This window comes from Solanum pennellii, chromosome 6 (assembly GCF_001406875.1).
Source record: "Solanum pennellii chromosome 6, SPENNV200".
In the NCBI taxonomy this organism is placed as follows: Eukaryota; Viridiplantae; Streptophyta; class Magnoliopsida; order Solanales; family Solanaceae; genus Solanum; species Solanum pennellii.
The window spans coordinates 55753390-55778322 of NC_028642.1; the positions used below are offsets into that span (position 1 = coordinate 55753390).

Here is a 24933-nt window from a genome sequence, read left to right on the forward strand (position 1 = left end):
AAACATGTCAAAGAAACAGGTCCAACGTAACGCAGTTGACTGACTTGTCTACAGCAAGTGTTGTAACTCGCTAGTCTTCGACATGTTCCAATCCTCAGCTTCCTTCTTCATCAACACTTACTATAGACAAGTCAGTCAACTGCCTTACGTTGGACCTGTTCCTTTGACATGTTCTAATCGTCAGTTTCCTTCTTATTCAACAACAAATAATTCACACTAGTATGAATAGCTTGCTCCATTTTATGATTAAAATCAATTTATTTTGTAGTACAATATGTTTCTATTCTATTCTCTGGTACTGCATATCGATAACACGTTTCCTAAAACTACAATTAATTATTAAGTAGATAGAGACAGGAACGGAGTTAGAATTATCCACTCGTTCCGACTTAATAATTTTAGTGTAAAGTTATATTTATTTTTGTCTATTGAATATATATTAATTGTTATATAAATTCAAATTTTATTAAATTTTAACTTGGTCAATGTAGATATGTCTGTTTGCATATCCAAAGAAGAGGATATGAGTGGCCTAGGAAATCCATTTTAATTTTTGTAAAAGAAAAAAGTTCACTGTTCAATCAGTGCTAGAGATCTTTTCATACATGTAGGGTTAAACAAAGATATTTTCCATCGATATAACGAACAATAATTAACGAGATTTTATTTATATATATGATGGCTTCCACTTTTCAATGTCATCGTACACCTAGTTGAATATTACATTATTCGTCAAAAAATTATACTATGCGTAGTGCGTATAAAAGTTTGAATGAAGTATTTATATAGATAAAAATTATTTGTTATATAACATATATTAAATTATAAGTATTTATAAAAATATTTTTGACTTTGTTATTGCTCGCGATGGACATGAGCTAAGTGACTACACTTAATTATAACACAACGTTATTCATCATGGTCTCAAAGAAGAAAATTTTCTAATTTGATGAATTTTTTTGAGCAAACGATTTTGTATAACAATTAAGTATGAATATAGGAAGAGATATCTTTTTAATCTTACTAAAAAAATGAATTAAATTCTTTATACATATTATTCATAAAATATGAAAAGAAAGATATGCAATATAGGCCAGATGAATATTAACAAGTTGTTTGATAGTTAATTTAGAGAAGAGTTATGTAAATATTAAATTTTATGTGAGTGTCGTATCATGAACGTTTGGTTGGTGGTTACGAGATAAATTACGTGTGTAAAATTGGGCAACCACATAACTAATACATGAGTATATATACATTATGAGAGAATCTACTTAAAATTTATACATGATTAAAGATGAAATAACTATACATAAATATCAAATTTTCGCATAACTAATATATATTTACATAAAATATATTCTTTCATAATTAAGTTGCTGAATAACTTTAATTACGAACGAAATGCATGGAGACAATATATTAGTACAGAAAACGAGATGACAATTTGTAGGTCCATTGATATAAAGAGTTTGGCGTCATGTAAATGACGCATGCTAGATGACGTTTATCTTATCGATGTTAACTTCGTAAGTGGTGATGTCAAAATTTTTATTAAAATACTATAAAATATGTTTAAAAATCTATGAAAAAGACATAATAGGAATTGAAATATATTTTTTAAATTCTAATTACATAGTGTAATTTTCAACGATAAAGCATATCAATTAAAGCCTTAAATACATGTGAACATTTGGAAGGAATAGATATTTATCTTTTTAATAATTTAATTTGGTCTATTCATACTTTGATTCTTAGTTAACTCAATTTAAAATGATTGATTAGGTGTAAACATTTGGAATTTGGAAGGAATAGATATATTTATAATATATAATATGATTAAGTTCTTCGTATGACAAATTCAATTGCATAATATTTGCGTGCAGTTTAAGTTCTTTGAAGTATTAATCCAATATTGACATGTTTCTACATATTATAATGGCATATTATAGAAACATGACTTTTTAATTTAATTTAAGCGAACAATAATGTCCTCTAATTTTAAAATTTATACAAGTAGATATTTAAATTTATATAAAATTGAACAAGTAATTACACGTGTCCTACATGGCATAATACACGTAGGACGTCACGTAAGACACAAAATCGCAATGTAAGGTGCCATGTAGGATGAATGTGTCTATTTGTTCAATTTTATACAAGTTTAAGTGTCTACTTATGCACACCCAAAATTAAAAATTATAGTTATCCCCTGACGTCAAGTTAACGGTCATGTTTATATATTATGCATGTTAGAATCATACAATATAAGCTAACTACTCCACGTGATCAGTATTGATGAGAAATATAAAATGTATAAAATTGATGAGAAATATAAAATGTATAAAAAGTGACCAGCCATGATCGATTAGAGATAGTATTGGAAAAGGTTTGAAAAATACTTTTAATTTTGACCGAAACTATTGTTACGATACTTTAGGACCTTTACCTCCTCACTATATAATTGTGTATTTTAAAGGTGTATATGTGCCCACATGAAGACATTATTATTTATGATGATGCAATATTCATGTTGTTCATATAGGCATACATATACCTTTAAGATTTACTATGAAATGGTATAAGGGGTAAAAAAATCTTTTCAAAGTTTGATATTTTTGATATTGTTACAACAAATTCGATTAAAACTTTGATTATATTTGAGACTTTTCTCTCTATATTGTTAATAAGAATTTTATGAGTAACCAAACTATATATGTTCATTCATGTTTGGGCCCTTAAAAGCAGTCCATCAAACCAAACGAGAAAAGTTACTGGGCTATTTATTCATATGGATTTTATGGGCCTTGTTTGGGCTCTAGAGAGTATTCTATGTTAAAAAGATGAAAAAATTACATGCAATAGCAAACTATTAATTCAAATTAAATGTTATAATTATGTTTTGATTGTATCCCATAGCAAATCTCGCTCGTCACTCTCGTTGTCTCCCTCGCCTCTCTCGCTTTCATACAAACGTAAATGTATAAAATATGTTTGTATATGTATAAAGCGAGAGAAACTTGTAGATATACATATATTTTCGTTCCCCTCTTCCAGATCTTGCTCGCTCACTCGCCTCTCTCACTTTATATAAACACAAACAAATACATTGTGTTTGTGTTTGTATAAAACGAGAGAAAATTATAGATATACATATACAAATGCATATATTTTTTGTCCTATACACTTATTATTATAGAATTACGATCTTTCCCTGCCCAATTTTCTTGTCTTTCTCCTTTTCTCGCTTTATACAAACATAGATTATACAATTGTTCTTTTGTATATGTATATCAAAGCAGATTATACAACTACTTTCTTTTATATATGTTTAGTGAAATTATACAACTATATTCTTTTGTATATATATAACAAAATATACCTATTTATGTTTGCTATGGAGCACAGTTATGCAAACTATAACTATAACATACAAATATAATTTTATATATACGTGAAAGTTACTCGATTAAACCAAAGGTTTGTATTTGGATACCTTTAGACCAACCGATAGGTATTCCTTCCCTTTCTATTTATGTATATGTATACGTATATAATATATTTGTATACTTGCTTCATCTCACCTTTATTTTTGGTTATTATATATATTCTATTGGTCCCAAAATAAATATGTTTTACCTTTTGTTTCCATATCCATTTAAAAAATAATTAATAAATACAAGATATTATTTACTAAATTGCCTCCATTTATTAGTAGATATTTCTTCAAAATTAAACAATATTTAAAAAAAAAATGAAAAAATCAAGGATGGGCTGGGCCCTCCTAAATGGGCATGAATATTATCCATTTCCATATCTCGTGATCACACGTCAGCTTAGATATGTATGAGAAATGAAATTTGACTACAAATTGAGGGACCATTCTTGCAAATTATGCAAAGGTCACGTGTCAACCATCATCTCATTTTGGATAACGCATTTCTTCTTCTTCTTCTTCTTCATCAGTCCCACACTACTGTACCGAGCAACAAAGTAACTGTGATTCTCCTACAAAGTTCCAATCTTTATCAAGAACCCACAAAATTCATCAACCCATTTGAAGTGTTTTACTCCTTAAATCGATAAATTGACTCAAAAATCTCCAGTTACTACTGTTCCTGCAATATACAACAATGGCGACTCTTTCCCTTTCCCCTTCCGTGGGAACAACTTTTCACTCTCTCCATAGCTACCCAACTGGTTCCTCATCCTATTCTTCTTCTTGTCCCGCTACTGCTTCTCCAGCTTTGTCACTGACATTGTCATCTACCAATTCAGGATTTTTAAATTCAGCTTTCAAGATGAATGAAGTTAATGTTCCTGTCAGGAATAGGGTGACAAAATCCTTTGGGGTCCGGATGTCTTGGGATGGTCCTCTTTCTTCTGTTAAACTCATTCTTCAAGGGAAAAATCTTGAGGTTACACTCCTTAGGATTTACAATATTATTAGTTCCCTGCATTTTTTGGTTATATCTGCTAAAGTGTATTTCATAGGAACTTGGGTTTTCTGAAAAATAGTTAATTGATTTTGAATATACTCCTCTATCAAATGATTACTCAGGTGCTATAAGGTCTATCAGAAACAACCTGTGTGTCCTGAAAAAGTAGGACTAAGATCTGCGTACATAATAGTACCTTTTAGCATCTTATGTCTCTGTATCAAAATCTAATTTTGATGGGATCTACCATTTCAGTGAAAAATAGGGCACAATGAAAGAAAAATCTGTTAATGTGATAGCAATTAGTTGGATTTATAGTTTAGTCATGTTCTATGTTTCTAGTGGTTCTCTAATTTGTCAGAGAAGAAAATATAGAGAGCTTCTAGTATCTTTATTACTCATTGAGTCATTTCTAATTTTGTTTTGCTTAATGTTAGTTTGAGATGATCTTAAATGAAGGGACATGGTCAATGAGGATTCACATAGCTGAGCAAACTTATTGTGATTGTGTCGTAGTTGTTGTAGAAAAAATATGTATGAATTGAGATTAAAAAAATTAGCTTGTTGGACTCTCGTATTTGGAACCATTTCAATAGCTAGTTCACAATGAAACAACAAGTCTTAGCAGATTGATTTCTCAAATGGAATTTATTTTTTTTGCCTTAAAGTGTTCATGGTGGTGACTTATTGTTGTGGTGCAACTACAGTTAACACCTGCTGTAAAGGACTATGTGGAAGAGAAGTTGGGTAAGGCAGTTCAAAAGCACAGCCATCTAGCCAGGGAAGTGGATGTTAGGCTGTCTGTTCGAGGTGGAGAGCTTGGAAAAGGCCCAAAAATTCGAAGATGTGAAGTATGCACCAAAAACTTGAAAATTCATTACATTAGGTTTTTGTTATTATTTTTATCATTCAAAATTTACTCGACTGACATTCCTGAACTATAGGTTACTTTATTTACGAAAAAGCATGGAGTGATTCGTGCAGAGGAAGACGGTGAGTCAATTTATGGAAGTATAGATATGGTATCATCAATTATACAGAGAAAGTTGCGGAAAATTAAGGAGAAGGATTCAGACCATGGTCGCCACATGAAGGGCTTCGATAGGCTGAAAGTCAGGGACCCAGAGGCGCTGTTAGTTCAAGAGGATCTTGAAACAGTTTCCCAAGAGGAAGAAGTTGAAGATGATGACAAGAGTGATGGCTTTGTTACTGAGGTTGTCTCTGAACTTATATGTTTTGCCAAATATTCTTCTTGCACTCAATTTTGTTGGTTACTACAAGTTTGACATGGCATTTTAGCTTAGACTTGACTGAATTCCTAGCAGCAGTGAGGATACATGTTTTTCACTGTGACTAAAGGGCTTTACTGGTGCTGGCAATTGATATTTTGCTCAATTAATATTTTTTAACTGAGTAGAATATCTGAATGAGTTTTGCTAATGTGTATTCCATTTTTGACGTTGGATGCCATACTCTTGTCCTATTATTCTTCTATAATATGTTTAGAGTATTACAGAAGAGAAGTAGTAAGAGACCAGGAAAAAGACATCTGATTATGTGATGATAAATAAGATGGTTATCATCTTTTTGTTTGATGTTTATGGTGGATCAGAGTAGAATTAGAATTGATGGGTGGAACAATTTTTGGGTATCGTAATCTAGGATCTTGATAAAATATTAAAGACTTCATTTCCTGTGTCAATTTTTAAATTTTATTTCAGTCCTTGAACTAGTAAGTATCTTGAACGGAGATAACTGGTAGCTGTTGTGGAGGTATGGTATGTTTCGCTTTAAAGGGAAAAACTTCTAAATTTTACGTTATAATGGTTCACCTAGAAAGCATTTGAAATACCATTTAGGAACGAAGATCTGGTGACCTTTTTAGCAGTACTATGAACAGGGTTGGCGTATGCCTTAAAACATCCTGATTTCTGATCTTAAGTTATGTGATAGCAGATGCACCTGCCCATTTTCTCCTGGGAACACCCCTTCTTCATTTGTTGCATTTGCCAAACACTGAGGCATGTACATTAGGCTCATCTTTACAGTAGTTACAGTGTTTAATCTAAATTACAGGTGTAATATCCATTCCAGATACAATAAGGTTGTCCTTTATCTATAAGTGTCTTTTTTTTTGTATGGAACGCCTTTGTCCTTTCTGTTTCTACCATTCCAAATCCCCTCACTGCCTATCAAATGCCTGTGTCTTTATTCAACTCAAACCGAGCAGTCGATGCTGTAGCCAGATATTCATAATCTCTTCTTGATATAAATGCCTCTGTTGTTTCACGTCATGCTTTGTCAATCTCCCCAAGCAATAAAACGTGCTTTGTCACTTTTAAGTGAACAAAATCTTGTCTGTCGGGTGGATGTAGAACTGTAGATCATTTTCGACTCTTCCCTCTTATGCTTTTTACTGCCTGTTCTGCAGAATACTAAATGATGCACCAAGTCTTTATTAGACATCACCCTCGAAATCCTAGCTTGAGATGTAATGATCTGATCATCAAGATTTACTACATTCGCTTAAATGAGTATAAACAACCTTTTAATGGTTAATGATGTTTTAGATATAGATTTATTGGGTATTTTGCCTAATGTTTCCAGAATTCTGTTCTCAAACTCACTTCCGTTCATATTTTATTTCAGGTTGTTCGTAAGAAGTCCTTTGACATGCCACCTTTAAGTGTCAATGAAGCAATTGAACAGCTGGAAAATGTCGACCATGACTTCTATGGTTTCCGGAATGAGGAAACTGGTACTGAGAAACATTCTTACAACATCATAAACAGTTCTCTAAATGCTTCAAGGTATTTGGTTAATGATTTTATGCTTGTTGCAGGTGAGATTAACATTGTTTATAGACGAAAAGAAGGGGGTTATGGACTTATTATTCCAAAGGAAGATGGTAAAACAGAGAAGTTAGAGCCCTTGGAGGTTGAACCAGAGAAAGAACCGTCGATAGCAGAATAAATCGATTTGGTAAAAGAGTTATTAGTTAGTCACTGAGTACATTTGCTTAGCATAATGTTCACTCCTTGAGAGTCACAAGAAACATTTTTATGAATTGAGAATATATTGCCAAAAAAGCTTCTGTATGAAATGAGTTCTGTAAAATTTGTAACTATAACTTGACAAGGAAAAATGCAACTTTTCATTTCCCTCTCTATTGTTGTAGTAATATATTAACTAGTGCATATTTCAGATTACAAAATCTTTTATCTAATAACAAACCTGAAAAAAGGGTCTACTAACATCCTTATGAATAAATACATAGTTCATCACATTTGAGAATCATTAGTTACATATTTAATGGGATTCATGGAATTATAAACGACAAAATCTTGACTGGATAATCTCATATATGAAGAGTTATACATACGTTTAATTATCGTAATTAATCACCATAGTCAACAAAAGAAAACTCTTAATAAATATAAAACGTTACTTGCATGCATATACTTCAAAATGCCTTTTTTAAGGTCATACGTATTAATAGTTGATAGTTATGTAAAAATTATAAATATGATGCATGTCTGTCAAGAGATGCAAGAATTCATCTTTAAATGATACAAAGAGCCTAGACATTATCTAATCAAGCAAGCAAATTATCTTATATAAACTTGAAGATAAAAGGAGTTTGTTACAAAATTCAAAAACCAACTACACAATGGAGAAATTAGTATTAACATTGTTAGCATTACTATTATACTTGGGATTAGTTTATGGAGAAATTAGTAACAAGTGTGTGTTTCCAGCAATATATAATTTTGGTGACTCGAATTCGGATACCGGTGGAAAATCAGCAGCATTCCGTCAAGTGCCTCCACCCAATGGACTAACTTTCTTTGGCAGTCCAATGGGCAGAATGTGCGATGGTCGTCTAATCATAGACCTCATAGGTAAAACTTATTCGTGTTTGATCAGGAGATCACGAGTTCAAGTTGTGATTTTTTTTAAATATTTTTTTTTCGTGGTGTTGTAGCTGACAGGTTGGAGTTACAGTACTTGAGTCCATATTTAGATTCAGTAATGGCAAATTTTAGAAATGGTGCAAATTTTGCAACAGCAGGTTCATCTATACTTCCTGGTGGTTATAGTCCTTTTAGCCTTGAGGTTCAAATTTCTCAGTTTTTACAATTCAAAAAAAGGACTATTTTGCTCTCTGATTTATCAAGTGAGTTTAACTTCTCATTGCCTTAATTTTTCTACTAATATTTACATTGTATTGAGTGTTTATGTTATTGACATTATTGATGCAGTTCCAAATAAATCAAAATGGTCTTCTTCAAAAGTCAACATTGCAAATCCACAAGATTTTTCAAAGGCACTGTACACATTTGACATTGGACAGAATGACCTTTCTTATGGTTTTCAATATACCCATGAAGCACAAGTCAGAGCATCCATTCCACTAATCATAGACAATTTTACTCAAGCAATTCATGTATGTTCTTTTTTTTTTCTTTTTTCGTAGAGCTCATACACATAGTATAAATTTCTCACAAAGGGTGTTTAACTGACCATCCTTCATTATATATGGTTTTGAGCCTACTGTCCAGTGTCCACCATATCCTGAACACGCGTTACTAAGGCATAAGGCCTGCTTTCTTATATACCTAACATCTCTCGTGTTTTTTCTACTTGGGATTTGGCTTAGATGCTACACATTTGGGATACAAACACTAACTTTTGATTATTGAATCTCTTTTTTTTTTCTTACTAATGTTTGTGTATATACATGATTTGTGCAGCAACTATACTATGAAGGGGCTGTGAATTTCTGGATCCACAATACAGGTCCCATTGGCTGTTTGCCCTACAGTGTGATAGATTATCCATTGAAGCCTCAGGGATTGGATGGCATTGGGTGCATAGAGAACGAAAACAAGGTGGCTCGTGAGTTTAACGAGCAACTCAAGGACAGGATATTACACTTAAGAGCAGAGCTTCCTGGTGCTGCATTTACTTATGTTGACATTTATTCAGCTAAGTATCAACTAATTAGCTCTGCCAAGGAACAAGGTAATTTCTATTGCTTTGTTAATAAACTCCACTACTCTTTGAAAGAATGAACCATACTGTACCTATGCTAATTTCCTCCTAGAAGTTGCAGTTATAGGGGCAGCCTGCTGCGGACAAAGCATTCCCATTCATTTAGAGCCTGGGAAAGGGCACGTACCCTAACTGTAGGCAATCTACCTTGATGCAAGCATCAATGATTAATTCCACTGGTCGAACTTGTGACTTGTAAAAAGTTCTGTTTACACAATCAATGTGTTTTATTTAACCTATTATACCAGTTTGTAACTATTTTTATCAGGTTAACAATTATGAATTGTTTTATCATAGAGATTTACCTTGAGCTACCTTATGAATGAGCTGATTATATAATTATCTTTTGAACTATCAGCACATAGAACTTAAACTAATATGGTCAATTATGCTTTGTTTTTTTATTGGCAAACAGGTTTTGGAGACCCATTGAAATTCTGCTGTGGATGGTACAATAATGGTTCTGAAGTTGCATGTGGTCAGACAGCTATAGTGAATGGCACAGAGCATGGGAAGGCATGTAGTGATCCCACAAAGTACATTAGCTGGGATGGAGTACATTACACAGATGCTGCAAATGTCTGGTTAGCCAAATCAATTCTCAATGGCTCTTTCTCAGACCCTCCAGTTCCCATTGAACAATCTTGCAGTCACTCATTAACCTGAGTTTAACAAGATGTGCTTTGGACCGCCACGATTATCCTGCAATTTCCAAGATTAGTCCTTTACATAGAGCTACATATGTTATATTTGTCTACCACTGGAATACCAATAAGAACTTCTCAATCTTATCTTCAATGTATGGTCATTTTAATGTCATCTGCTACTCCTTGTCTCAATTGTCATATGGTTTTTGTTATAAGAAAAATTAAGTACATGGGAAATTATCTGAAGCTAATCTTTTACTGGTACTACAATAATTATTACACTTCAAACTCAAGCAAACTAATAAATCACACGCCAAATTGCTACCTCCAACTAGCACAAGTACCAGGCAACTCTGTCCACCCAAGCTTGGACAGTTCACTCGGTCATTTCTAGCAAGATTGTGAAAGAAACTTGAAAACCTTGAAGTTCCGACAAGTCCACAACTTCCTAATTCAAATGATAACACTGAGATGCATAACGTCATCAATCAAACTATAAGGTTAATTTCAGTAAAAAGTTCATTGTTACTCGTTCAAGGTAAGGAGAAAGGACATGTTCCCTTTTCTCCAGAACTCACATAAGTATATACTCACGACTTTGAGCTAGTCATAATTTATGAGAAAAAGTTTCCAGGTAAAGAAAAAAAGGAAATCTTGAACTTCATGTAACTCCCTGTCTGCACAATATATATACTAAACTACTCTACCTCGACCAATTTTAGAATCTATACACATCCTAAAACTTTCAGCTCTTTTAACCACTTGGCGGTTGAAGGACTATTGGAGCATGCTTCAAATATGAAAGGTGAGTTGCTAGTAGTATGCATTATGCAATAGAACTCATTTTCTCGTTTTGGTTTCTATTGTAGGTGGCACTTGTGAGCTACCACCACTTCCACCACCAAGAGCTGCTGCAGCAGACTCCACATGAGTGAGAAGATATTCATAGATCTTTTTTCTTATCCTATCGATGGTCTCAGAAGCAATTTGGGGACTTTCATCATCCTTGCTAGAGGAGATCTCATCTAACCAGTCGTTCACACTCTTCAGCTGGGATAACATGCCGGCTATTTGACCATTATCTGATAAAGCTGAGGCATCCACATCTGCATCCAAGAACCTTTCTACAAATCCTAAGAACCAGTCTTGGGACGCTACTCGTAACATCTCGGCCAAGTCAACAGCCTCTTCAAGACCGTCTCCTCTGACCCAATCCGCTGGAGGAGGAGATTTTGGCTTTTGATTAGCAGCTATCCCATCTGTTAAGCGCCGTTGAGATCCTGATGACTGAATCTTAGAACTCATTGTCGGGCGGGGTTTGGCTTGAGGTTTTGCAAGCGTACTTTTGGTTGAGTTGTCAAGGACTAGCATAGGTTGATTGAGAGCGATAGTCTTTGGGCTTGGCGAGGGAGCTGAAGGGGCAATTGGAGATGAAGTTGCTTTTTTGCTATACACTGAGAATGATGACAGATTGGTAGCCAACGCAGCATTGACCCATAGAGTTGCTTGCTTCCGTTTTTCTGATACAGCCTTAAGTGCTTCTTCAGAAGGGTTTTCTTCATGATCTGATTCTGAACCAGCAGCTGATATGGTCTTGGATAAAGCATCACCAACAAGGTGAACATTCTTCAAACTCGCATGCAGCGCCAAGAATTGCTCAACAGCAGGCTGTGCGTTATCTTCCTTTGCCGAGGAGCTCAACTCAGAATATGTGCTGAACAATTGAAATTGAACAATCAGCAGTTGTAAGTTTGTGTAATAAAAGAAAAACTTCAGTTGATGCACTGATGAACAAACAAATTGTAGAGATACCACTGTTTTAAAGTTATAATAACCCCTAAACCGAACCATGGTCCGGAGATTCTGAAAGATGTATATCCAAGTTTATTTTTACCAGCCAATAATAGAAACACCAATGTGGCACAGTACTGGCAAGATAACTCATGGGCGGGACAATTCAAAAGGGATATCCAGGTTTGGGAGTTAAATGACCTTCAGGGATTAATTATAAAAATATCAGATTATATGGTCAACTCTCAGGTGCAGGACAGATTAGAAACAGGGAGGATCCAAAGATAGACCTACAATATCAAAAGAGGACATGGCAAATCTATGATCCAACGAGGAACTGATTGACAAATGGCCATGTAAGCTTATAGGAAAACAGAAACCCCCATATAAGTAATTGGTTTCATCTAGACAACAATGTGTGATGCTGCCTTACTCAAGACAACCTTAGCAGAAGAAGCATTAAGAAAGTGATAGATGTTATATGTGCCAGGAGGAATCTGAGAGAGTGAGACAGTTGTTTCTACACTGTACAACAGCAGCTGACATTTGGAGCATATTTTTATCAGTCTTTGGACTTCGCTGGGTCATGCCTTATAGTATTAGGATGCTTATGGAAATCCATCAAAAGAATTGGCAAATGATGTCTGCTGCTATATTTTGGTGCATCTGGAGTGGGAGGAAATGTAGATGCTTAGAGGGGATTTCAACTCCTAATCACACTCTCAAAGCTAAATGTCTGATCAATTTATTAGTTGGTTCAATCAGGCCCCTGTAACTAATATTGAATTTTCTTTTGGATAATGTATGCTCCTTAGTTCTTCAGTAAAATTTGTATATAAGCAGATACTCTTCTGTTGTATATTTTTGCTATTCATCTTCTTGATGCCATTTAATGAAATTATCTTCATAAAAAGAACTAAGAAAAAAAAGAAGAATGAACCATGATCCACTATTTGTGTAGGATAGCAAAGTAATCCTTATTCGATATTAACCCAACACATTGATTTAACTTGCTAATCAGTCTACCATGAATAATTAGAAACATAACTAGAATATTCTACAGAACTATTCCTTTCTTTTTTTCTTGATGAAGTAAATGATTTTCATCCAAAAGCATAAAAAAGATGCAGAGCAACCTGCACCCAAGGGTGTGGCCTAGTGGTCAATGAGGTGGTTGATAACCAAGATATAACACTAGATGGTTTCTTGTCATCTGTCTTAGCCTTGATAGACTCATCAGTTACCTGATACCTCTTGTTGGTGGGAGGTGGCAAGCGATGTTGCTCGGGCTCTTCAAATGCGACACGGGTGTGACATCGAAATTGAAGAGTCGGTGCAGCTTGGGTGGCAAGTAGTCTATGGAATTAATCGAGGAGCACAAAGCTGACCTGGACACCACAGTTATTAAAGAAAAAATGCAGAGCAACCAGAACAATTCCTTCCTCCAGCATGATTCCCCACATCCAGCTGAAACTTATCCCTTTCTGGCACTTCTGCTGGAAAACCAACATTATTGGCTGGAAGGGCCCATTGGTTGCTAGAAGGGAATATTTCTTCCTTTTTGTTAAAGAGTTACTGTAGTAGCATTAAAAAGGTATGGTCTGTAATTTATAGGTGGAAACTGGGGCCGGCTGGATTGCATTTTTCCTTCCTTTCTTTTACTTTTTGCAGTAATTCAGGTTGGAAAAAAATCTTCTCAACATTGTTATCACAAAAGGTCCAAGATGACTCGGTCAAGAAGCCCATAACAATGTGGATTCCTTCTAACTTTAGAAAACAGACATTACTCTAATGACGAAAAACATTCAAAGGCTGAAAATCAAATCATATTTATCTCATATCATTTTTAGCTAAAATCTATTCATGTCAGATTTCAAGCACCCTGATTGAGAAAATGCAACTGCTAGCATGATCAAGAACTTTATAGATATTAACTCCAACTTTTACCATGTAAAATTGAAATTGAAGCAACAATGATCAAACCAGAAAACATTACTGAAAATTGCACGTCGGAAGATCTTTGGGTGGTCACTTTTCTCATTCAACAAGAAGAAAATATTGCTATCCATACAAACTAGTAAACATTTTGGCTTCATTATATGAGAGTATAAATCCAGTGAGACACATTTCAACTGGCTGTCATGTGAAGGAGAAGAGAGGAGTCTAGACCCTGCCTCGGCTACCTACTATTCTTCTACCCAAATTTTAAATCTTCATACCTTCCTATCTAGGGTTGTGTAGTTATGCCATTCCTTATCTAATTAACTCCCTCATGTTCTTCTTCGGCCTATCTCTATCCCTCCTAACATCTATTATAGCCAATGTGTAACACCTCCTTACAGGGAAATCCACACAATTCCTCTTCACATGACCGGACCATGCTGGATTACTGAAAAGTGAAGGAAGCCGAAGCATCAGAACATTAACTTTTCTTTTTAGGTGGGCAACAGGCGCCAACAGCAAAACTGAAACCAAAACAGCCTATGAAAGAATCAGTTCTAAGGCAGAATTTTGTTCGCCTAACCTAATCAATCCTCCTAACTTTTTCAGTAGGCATGTGGAGAGTCTTATCTGCAAATATATTCTGGCTCATCCAGTTGCATGTCAACCGTCCTGCTTAGAGTCGATATTCTAAACTGGAGGACTAGAATCATGCATATGAACTGAAGCTATGATCTATTCCCGAAAAAGTAAGGTTGCTGAATAGATGAAAATAAGCTAATTTGAGGATTAGCAGTGGTAGTCGTCTAACCATAATCAGACACCTGACAGTCCCTTTCAGCAACTAGCCCCTCACCTATATGGTATATGACGGAACAGTTCATTTGTTGTATTTTAGGCAAGAAATGGAAAATGAGAAATTGACAGTGAACTACTCTTGTCCAAAAGAGGGTATAGGTAATCGAAGCTGTTATCTTAACAATCTGAGGTCCAGCTTACCACCCACAAACACTACCCATAACAGGCAACTAAACACAGCATCGCGATGATAAGATGATCACGATTTTAACGCACATAGTCCCATTCAGCTAACTCCTGGTGCAAATGCCACATTGTTGAATATAGTGGTGCTTTTCACCCATGCTAAGCTCATCCAAAAAAGTCCCACATCGGTAAAGGGATGAAAAATTGGTGTCTTTATATGGACTTGGACAAACCTCCCCTCATGAGCTTAGCTTTTGGGGTTGAGTTAGGCCCAGGTGCCAACTCGAATTTGTTGGCAACTGATTATACAGAATTAAGCCACGTGTGGAGCCATATATGATATAACCTAAACTCTTTTGATTAGTTTTTGGTGCATCCACGAGGTCCGTTTTGATTAGTTCTTGGTGCACCCACGAAGTCCCTTTTAATTAGTTTTTGGTGCACTCACAAGCTCCCTGATTGTGTAGATTGTCTATGGTAGAGAACCATTTTTAGGTTTTATACAACTTGTATAGAGGGTTTTCTCCCCACAAAATCGATAAATATTACCTTATCAACACACACAACATGCTGCCTAGCTCAAGGGTCTTAACTTGAAGCAAATAAACTGATTTCAGCGCTTAAAATTCACCTTTACAATGCACTCAAAAAGAAGTACCTTAAATCTCTACTTTCCAAAATAAAAGGAAAAAAGAAGCAGGACTACCTTAGACATCTGAGCAAGCTTTCAGAAGCCGAAGCCACCTGCATAGCCTCAATGGCTGCTACCTGTGCGGCGTCTCTGTGCTTCATGACTTCCTATAACATAAAATGGTATTTTTCAGAGATCAAATAAGTAGTCCGATCTCCGATAATAAACTTAAAAAGAAAAAGGTAACAGTGTGATAATGCACTTTAATGGCCCAATAAGATAAGATTTCACAAGCAAATACATGGCTGCACATGCCTACTCAAATATTAAAAAACCTTTAAACTACAGAACCATCAGGTGACTAGAAAAAATGGGAAAACAGAAAATGCTTTTCAGAAATCTGTAACTAAAGAGGAAATATACTAGGCAAACATAACTCTGAGACCACAGCATATAAACATGACAAGAACTGCATTAACATGGTTAGAACTGTCTTAAATGCTACAGACCTCTGGGTGAGAAATGGTTATAGATGTAATATACACGAATAACATTTAAGGAGTGAACGGAGAAGCCATCAAGCTGTAAAGAATGCAAGCACTTCAGAATGGCATACCTTTCCAATCTTTGTGAGAGAAGATGGGAGTGAAGACCAGGCAACATTTCCATCTGCTAAAATTCTATTACTGACAGCAACTTTGACCAAGTCTTGTAAGCCATTATTGACTTCCCCAGGTTGCTTTCTTCCCTTGGATATTTTCTGCTTACTTGATTTATCAGCGTCAACAGGCTCTCCATTTGTGGACTTCTTTAAGGATGTATGAGCCTTATTTTCCTCTTTGGATGATTTTGCAAGTATTCCCCGGTTATCTTCTTTACTTGTCAATTTTTCACTAGTTGATTTTCTTGGAACCTGCCATCAAGGAATTCACATAGAGTATCAAAATCTATTAAATGCATCAAGAGTCAAATAATTAAATGACAATTTAAGGTGGCGTGCTGCTTGCAGAAAACAATCCTGCAAGAATATTGATCAAATTTCACTTCATTAAAAGCCAATCATAGCCTATGCCCTGAATCATAAAAGGGAAAGTGGATTTACATTTTAATCAGTTTAAACCAATACCCCAACAGTCAGAAACATTATATAACAAGGTAGGGTGAAAACAGAATACTTACAGAAGTGCTCCTCAGTTCAGGCTTCAAATCATGCTTGTTGACCCTCAATCTGGGACTCTCTCTACTCTTCAAATCCATATTCCCTTCCCAGCTCTTCCTCAGGGCCTTAGGCTCCAATTCAAGTCCTTGAAGATAATTCTTCAATGGATTCCCACCCAGCAGTCTCTTCGGTGTTGGACTCGCCCCACGAACAGAACTAGACTTCTCCACTCCAGGTTTAGTTGTTGCTTTCTCCAAACGTTCCAAGCCCTTAACCTTTGCTTGTAGCTTAACCCCATTTGAAAACTTCTCGAAAGAAGTCGGTAATGAATAACAACTTGTAGGAGATGTGGGTATTGATCTTGAGCTAGAAGATGATTTTACTCTCATTAGAGAATCCTTCTTCTCCACTACATTTAATGCTAACTTTGACAAGTGAGACTTCGACCAAGTCAAAGTAGGCTTCTTTTTTTCCACTTTTTCCTGTTTGGTACCACCATTTGATCTCGAAACTGCAGATTTATTATCTTTCGCCGCCACATGACTATTACCTAATGCTTTTGAAGGAGACTTAGTTTTGTCTCGCGATTTTGAACCAGGAGACAGATTACCATTGTTATTTAGGAAGCCTAAAGAATGAGTTGCTACTATATCTTCGGGGGTTCCAACACAAGGGTGTCGTCCAGGGACGGGCCTGACCCCTCTAAGTATAGGCACAGGTGAGGCAGCTTCAAGCCTCTCAACATGAATGAACTGACCCAATTGAATCTTATCACTAAGAATAAGATCATCATGTTCATCAGGCAAAGATACATAAGTAGCATGAGAAGAATCTGATACCTTTAGGTAGAACCCTTGGTTAGGAAAAAGCTCCCCACCTGCTAATGCTGGCACAATGCTAACCACTTGCAACAGAGATGACCTATGCTCACCAGCAACTTTCACATCTGTGTTCATATGCTGAAGAAGCTTCAATAGAACACCAGGTACCAAAGTAGCCATTCCCCAAATCTTCAATTAGCATTACCAGAAAAAGATACCAAATTGAAGAACTTTCAAGATTTCACAAAGGAAATCTAGCAAAAGGGCTTCTTTCTCTCTTTCTCCCAATTTCCAGATTAACAAAGAAAAAAATTACAGCTAACAACTCTAACTCAAAAGAGGAAAAAGATGGTTCTCCAAGAAGGGTTCAATCATACAAGTACAGTAAAAATGAAAATCCCACAAAACCACTCAAACAGATCAAAAAAATCAAACCTTTATAACCCTATTGAGATTCACAGCCAAAGCACCTTTCTTTAGTCCAACAAAAGCATCCAACTTTCATTGATTCAAGAACTTGATGCCATTAGTGGTCAAGAGAAAGAGAAAGCCAGAAACCCCAAAAATGAATCAAGAAGAGGAAGGAACAAAATGGGGGTTTGGCATTTATACATTTATTAGTATTAAGTAAAAAAAACAAAGTAATAAACTAGTACAGTAGTCCATAAAAATATATATTGATGTATTCTTGTACAGAAAGAGTAGAGATGAGGAAAAAGGGTTCAGGGTTAGCATTGATTGCCTCAGTACAAAGTAAAAAAGGCAACTTTTTGATTAGTTAAGTCACAAGTGTGAAAGATAAGGAGAGAGAGAGAGAGAGAAGGAGAAAACTTGAGAAGTGTCCAAATTGAAAGTGGGCTTCTGAATCTGAAGTGAAGGGTCCTCAAAATGGGTTCTTTTTTATGAGATTAGTATAATGGAAAACACAACAAAAATTGATGCCAGAGATGAAGAAATCATCATTCATCACATGATTGATTCATTCCAACTATTCAACTTGGTCCGGCTGACAACAAATTCATTAAATATAATATAAAAAAATAGTACAAAAATTTTGTAAGTTTTATCCATTGATAATGTTCTCTTCTCTTCTTTTCTTTTTTTTTTCACTTCCAAAGAATAATGCTTTTCTGTTGGAATAGGTTTGTTTTTTCAGAGAATATGACAGAGCCCAAAAAATTGGAGCTAAAGAGAATCTAACAAGGACATCTTTAAATTTTACTCATTTTTTTCTTCATCAAGGTTTTGTGTTTGTGTTTTGTAATTAAATAAAATAAAATATTATCTCAAAAATATTTATTTTTAATTTAGACAAACACGATAAAAGATGTGTGTGGGGTTGGTGGCAATGGAAGCTAAGGTGGAGGAGTGTTTGGAGATGTCAAATAAGTCAGAATATTACTTACGAAATTTATCTATCCTATTTTTATCAGAAAAATTATTTCTCTTAATTTCCAAATATTGTAACAACCAAACGTAAAGATACTTCAATATCAAACACAACAACCAATTCATGATGAGTCCAAATAATTAAGATTCATAGCAAAATTCTAATACATCCTAACCATCGTCGTTCACCATTATCACCTATATATACCACCCATTGCTCTTAGCGCAATTAGTCGATATCTCCCTTTATTCACAATTTACGATTATTAATATTAATTATCATAATAATCATTTCATTAGTTACCACTATATATTAGAGTATTACTTATATATTATCATTATCAGTTATCGCAATCACTATTATACTTGCGGTAAATACTAACTTTCATTGAAGAAAAAAAAATTATATTTAGATAGAGAATTTTTAATAAATGTATATATATAATTGGGTAGGTCATATATTATAATATTGGTTGATTGTATAGCAAATGGGTGCATGTGCTAAGGTCATGCTATTGTCGGTTTATAAAACTGTTTTCAGTAGTTGGAGATTCCATATATACACTCACCTAATTAGCTGGAACCTCTCTCTTAGAGAGATATTTTTTATCTTTCGATTTATATAATATAATTTAATTAAATTAAATTTAAAAATAAAAAAAATATTTATAAAATTAACGATTTAAAATAAGTTATAAATATTTTTATGATTATAAGTCATTTCACTAAAAATAAAATTGATATTTTAAAGTTATCATTGTTAAACAGGATAGAAAAAAAAGGTGAATTTTATTAAGTCATATAAATTGAAATTAACTGAGTATTACTAAGATAAAAATAACTTAAAGAATAGCATTAAATGTTTATTCTCGAACTAGCAAAGTAAAATAGAGATATCTTTAAAACTAATATGGAGTATTTAATAAGTAAATTGAAAATTACACAAGTCACACACTAGATCTTGTTTTTTTTTTTTTTTCCAAAATATATAAAAATTATTTGAAATTTTTTAAAATTTTGGGTTGCGTGTACGCCTGCAAATGGTGGGGGAGAAGAAAATGGAAAAGGGAAGATATTATAAATTTTGTACCCACGTGGTGCAAGGTGGAAAATGAGTTTTAAATATATGCATGTTAGGTAAAAGAAAAATTACACGATGAAATAAATTTATACTATTTAATTACTCATCATAGCTATAGTTTGTTATAATTTTCATCTGCGATTAATATTATACATTAATTACGTGAGTTGATTTCGATTTGTATAATTAGTCACGTTTGTATATGTATAATTTGCCAGAATATACAAATGAATACGTATAATATACAATTATTTAGCTTATACACATATACAATTCACCCATTTCCTACTCTCTGCCCTCTCTCGCTCGTCTCTCTCCTCTCTCTCCCAATCTCGCTTGTCATATATACAAATGCATATGTGTAATATACAATTATATACATATACAATTCACCTGATCTCTCCCACTCTCTGCCCTCTCTCGCTCGCCTCTCTCCTCCTTCTCCCAATCTCGCTCGCCTTTCTCCTCCCTCTCCAATCTCGTTTGCCATGAATACAATTACATGTGTATAATATACAATTATCTAACCGATATACCTATACAATTCACCTCTCTCACATCTCTTTTCCCCCTCTCTCTCTCCTCTCTCCTCTCTCTTCCAGTCTCGCTCGCCTCTCTCCTTCATATAACATGTATCTACGAATTGTAGTTATCAAACTATAGCTGTGGAGAGTAATTAGGTTATTTTTAACTGGTTGTATGTGAAAATTCCCAAAAAAAATACTCCAACCTGTCATTTTTATATATTGCATCAGATAATCAATTAAATTTTTAAAATTAATATATGAAATTTGTTTTTACAATGAAAGTTAATTTCTTGATTTATAAAAAAAAATCTCAAATGAAATAATTATTTTTTTAAATCATACTGGGATAGACCTTTTAAAAAAATGCCTCGTGCCTTTGTGGGGTTATAAATTATAATATAAATCAAATGTTAAAAGTTTAATTAAATTATATGAAGTACTTCTCTTGAATGCCATAATGCAAAAATATATCTCTACAAATCTACCCTAATTCTTTAGCCATGTGTTAGTTAGCTATATTTCTATAGGGTAGTTATATTGTTTTTGTTGCATTAATATAAAAAAATTAATTCATGTAGAAAAATATGGTAAACAAATTAAGGTTAGTTATAGGAGTTAATAACAAAGAAATTGCTATACTTTTTTTCTAATATAATAGTGGTGAGTCTGTTTTCATATAAGATACACGATAATTGTTTAAATAATAGATATTATTTGTTCTTGAAACTAATAAGTGCATCGTTAAATACTTGATCATTTGCTCATGATTTTGCTATATCAAATTAGCATATCGTAACCTAAGTCTACCTCTAATAATAATTTCATCGACTTCATAAAATTAAATGGTTAAACAAACCATGCTAGTAATTGCACAAGAAGTGTCTTACATATAGATAGCATTAAATACTTGGAGTAAAGCATTCTTGTGTTCTCACTAGGATATCCAAACAAAATTTTTTAACTTCTTACTTTTTCAAACCAAACAACACCTAATTACCTAGGAACTTTTTATAATATTTAGACAAAGTTCGATAAAATCTACCAGAGTATTGATCAAGTTGATATAACAGGTGATCTCATAAAATTGAAGGATTAAAGTTTTGAACCATCTGTTTGCTTTCTTGATTGAGTTTATCGCATCAGATTTATTCAATAAAATTTACTTTTATTTATCATACATAAACTTAAAAATAACAATAAAAAATTACTTCGTAAAAAAAAAAAAAGTAAAATTTAACCGTTTGACTAAAGGGGTAAGAACTTTATATGTTGATAAAGAAAGACGTTTGCAATATTAATTATTAATTACACGAATTAATAATAATCACATGCACTTTTTTTTGACTTTTTCATTGCCGTTGGCTTAATTAATGTTTGCAAAGAATGTCATATGGCATTATAGCTTAGCTGCCTTGTAGCAAAAGTTTTTGTATCACTAATTAAAGCTTTTTACTCATATATACTATGGGACCATATGTATTTTTAAGTATTTAAAACTTACATTAAATCTTTTATACAAAAAATGTGAAAGTAGACATTAACTCAAGTATTTATGATAACTACATCGCAATTATTACCTCTAAATATTTTTGTGAGGAAAACTTATTATCATTAAACGTCATATAAGTTGTATTTATGATTATGACATAAATCAGTAATAATGACGTAGTTGCAATAAAATTAAATTAGAAAATTTTGGCAAGTTTTTTAATTTTTTAGTATTTCTTAATTGCTTTGATAGATCAAACTTAAACTTCAAAAAAATAAGGACAGGACTTTATAATTACTTGTACAATTTTTTGTTGTCAAATCAAAACGTTGTTAATCTGTTACTATCAAAGAAACAAAAAGCCAATATAATATATTTTTTTGGTTAAACATTAACGCCATATTATTATAAATAAATCGTTACGTAAATAGCAATAGAATATATTTTTTCTCTCATATATCTCAAAAAAAATTGAGCTCTTTAATTATATTCAAGAAATCAATTACCAATTTTTAACATTTAGCTTTGGTGGTTAATTAGTCCCTATCTATATGTACGATGCGATTACAATTATTAATTGAAATATTTGTTATTGACTAGAAAGCAATTACAGGATAACCATGTGATAATTGAGAATTACACTAATCTTTTTATAATGTTTAGACCTAGATTTATTTTAATGGATCGAAGCATCGAGCAACATGAATTGTGATAACTGATTATATGCATTATCGATCTTAATTTATTTGGAATTGATCAATTTAATTATTTTTATTACCAATTCTCTCAGAATTATTAGACTAGTAACTCGTGAATTCGAATGTAGTATTTCAGAAAGTATATCTCGATTCTCGATGTGCTTTAAAATGTTGATAAGGTTCTAAATTTGTGTTCCTTTATAATTAAGTGTACTAAAAAACAATTTTAGATCACCTAATTATGGTGGACCCTAAGGATTAGAGACCATTTAGGTTAATATCTACAGGTGGAGTTGATGGCTAGTGACCTAATGATATTTTACCTGCTTTTAAAAAAGGTCTTTAACTCATAATTATATTTTGTTAGGCAAAATAAAGAATAAAGTACTTAGTGAAGTTAATTAATTAAATTTGAGAAGTTGTTGTACCAATGATTAGCGTAAAGTTAGTTAAGATTTAAGCATGAAGCTTCTTCATCTTTTTGCCTTTACTAATTATGATTAGTAGCATATCTCAAAGCTAAAAAAGTCCATTATATTTGGTAAGAAATTAAGTAAAGCAAGAATATTATTCATGTTAACGACGTGCTTTCATAAAAAAAAAAAAATAATAATAATTTGTAGTTTATACATTTAATTTGTATTATAAAAAAAAATGCAATTATTCACCATTACAATAACAAGTTCATTATTGTTTTTATCATATTATTAATTAATGTTTAGTGGAAAATTTATATTTAACTTTTTTATGATTGGTTCATGAAAATTCTTTGAACATAATTCTTTTAGGAATAACTCGATCTATGAGTAGAGAAAATAAAATTCATTAGTGATTGTCACATCCACTCTGATCCATAAATACCCGACCACGCCCTATCCTCTCCTGACCTTCTCACCCCATGCCCCCAACAACCCCTTCCAACCACTCTAAACTCTCTCTCCATCCCGTCATATCTTACCTCAATAATATTTATCAAAATTAGATTAAAAAAAATTTTTTGGATAATAATTTTTATTTATTTGTCAAAAATTAAATAATAAGTAAAAAAAACTAATCTTTGATTTTAATTTATTCCAAACATGCTCTTAATCTTAAATACAGCTCATGAGAGTGCATTATGTGTGCTTTATTTCTGGATGACATTATTGTAAAAAGACTTAAAATATTCCCTTCTATAATTTTACTTTTAAAAAACATGGATTATCCTAAATTTTCAACGCTATCTAGAAAAACATGCCACCATGAAATACAAGGGAAAAAAAAATAAAATCTAAAACGAAGAATTAGATTCCAAAGAGAAATTTAACTTCTTGAATATATTTTTTAAAAATAAATTAGATAATTGAGTTTCTATTTTTTTAAGAAATAGGAAAAGGGAGAATGAAGAGGAAATTAGTTACGAAGGGATCTTTATCTTATTAAATAATCAATCAATTGAGCGACTCCGTTAAGAGACTATTTTCGAAAAGATTATAATGACATATTGAGAGTAGAATTGTGAACGTTGGTCCTCATGTAGCCTCAACAAATAGCAATTGATAATGACAATTGAAAATTTTTGGACCCTCATATAATTAATGCTCATACTAAAGGGGTGAGATATATAACTCCACCGACTAATATGCTACCTAATTTTTGTCACTATTTTAGCAATTTTCATGGATATTTTTTAAAATATATATATTCACTCAAAAAATAAATAAGTAGTACTGGTAATATAGAAGGAAAAATAAACTTGCTATTTTTTAGAAATAGTTTTACTTTCTTAAGATTTAAGATAATGTGTGACCAAATAAAGATTAATTATTTCTTTTCGTTTTATATTAGATTGATATTTTCTATTTTACACTTGTGATAAAAAAGTTATTAATAAATTCATAACTAACGTTGTTATTTGCTCTTTGTTCATAATTTCGACATTTGCTTCCGATAAATTAATAGTAAATTTTTGACATCATTTTTAAAAAAAATGTATTGTACTTTTCATCGTTTTGATATGAAGAAAATCACTATTTACAATAATTTCATCTATTTTATGCACGTTTTATTTTAATACGTAATCTAAATGTATTCTAACAAGCTATAGATTGTCGCCTAATATAGCTAGATCAACGTGACTTATGGTAAAATGATTGAACAAGAGATCTCAGTTTCGATCTCTTGAAAAAGAAAAAAATCATCTTGAAAGTGTGACTTCAGAAATGATCCTATAACCTAGCAATACACGAATTCAAATTAGTCAGACTCCAATAAAAATACTGATCAAGGAAATTTAAATAGC

At 33.0% G+C, this 24933-nt stretch overlaps 3 protein-coding genes across 3 annotated transcripts; 2 read left to right on the forward strand and 1 right to left on the reverse strand.

Annotated features, from left to right (window-relative positions):
• Positions 1 to 3901: 3901 nt before the first annotated feature.
• Positions 3902 to 7608, forward strand: LOC107023436 (ribosome-binding factor PSRP1, chloroplastic). Its single transcript, XM_015224130.1, has 5 exons — positions 3902 to 4418; positions 5147 to 5290; positions 5384 to 5653; positions 7089 to 7197; positions 7282 to 7608. The coding sequence occupies exons 1-5, from the start codon at positions 4134 to 4136 to the stop codon at positions 7410 to 7412; spliced, it is 939 nt and encodes a 312-aa protein (XP_015079616.1). The 5' UTR covers positions 3902 to 4133; the 3' UTR covers positions 7413 to 7608.
• Positions 7609 to 7973: 365 nt separating this feature from the next.
• Positions 7974 to 10387, forward strand: LOC107022475 (GDSL esterase/lipase At3g27950-like). The gene is made up of 5 exons (XM_015223076.2): positions 7974 to 8341; positions 8425 to 8616; positions 8702 to 8886; positions 9194 to 9464; positions 9910 to 10387. The coding sequence occupies exons 1-5, from the start codon at positions 8110 to 8112 to the stop codon at positions 10158 to 10160; spliced, it is 1131 nt and encodes a 376-aa protein (XP_015078562.1). The 5' UTR covers positions 7974 to 8109; the 3' UTR covers positions 10161 to 10387.
• A 228-nt stretch (positions 10388 to 10615) lies between these two features.
• LOC107023494 lies at positions 10616 to 18687 on the reverse strand. Its single transcript, XM_015224205.2, has 4 exons — positions 16668 to 18687; positions 16105 to 16401; positions 15564 to 15655; positions 10616 to 11855 (listed from the first exon to the last, which is right to left on the reverse strand). The coding sequence occupies exons 1-4, from the start codon at positions 17646 to 17648 to the stop codon at positions 10982 to 10984; spliced, it is 2244 nt and encodes a 747-aa protein (XP_015079691.1). The 5' UTR covers positions 17649 to 18687; the 3' UTR covers positions 10616 to 10981.
• Between the last annotated feature and the right edge of the window lie 6246 nt (positions 18688 to 24933).

Excerpts from the sequence above, each read along its gene's own strand:
- LOC107023436 (XM_015224130.1), top strand. The coding sequence starts at position 4,134 with ATGGCGACTCTTTCCCTTTCCCCTTCCGTGGGAACAACTTTTCACTCT. Across the intron at positions 5,291-5,383 it reads CAAAAATTCGAAGATGTGAA|GTTACTTTATTTACGAAAAA; the intron begins GTATGCACCAAA and ends CCTGAACTATAG. Across the intron at positions 7,198-7,281 it reads TTTCCGGAATGAGGAAACTG|GTGAGATTAACATTGTTTAT; the intron begins GTACTGAGAAAC and ends TGCTTGTTGCAG.
- LOC107023494 (XM_015224205.2), bottom strand. The coding sequence starts at position 17,648 with ATGGCTACTTTGGTACCTGGTGTTCTATTGAAGCTTCTTCAGCATATG. Across the intron at positions 15,656-16,104 it reads CTCTCACAAAGATTGGAAAG|GAAGTCATGAAGCACAGAGA; the intron begins GTATGCCATTCT and ends TTTATGTTATAG. Across the intron at positions 11,856-15,563 it reads AGCTTGCTCAGATGTCTAAG|CACATATTCTGAGTTGAGCT; the intron begins GTAGTCCTGCTT and ends TCAATTGTTCAG.
- LOC107022475 (XM_015223076.2), top strand. The coding sequence starts at position 8,110 with ATGGAGAAATTAGTATTAACATTGTTAGCATTACTATTATACTTGGGA. Across the intron at positions 8,617-8,701 it reads TTTGCTCTCTGATTTATCAA|TTCCAAATAAATCAAAATGG; the intron begins GTGAGTTTAACT and ends TTATTGATGCAG. Across the intron at positions 9,465-9,909 it reads TAGCTCTGCCAAGGAACAAG|GTTTTGGAGACCCATTGAAA; the intron begins GTAATTTCTATT and ends ATTGGCAAACAG.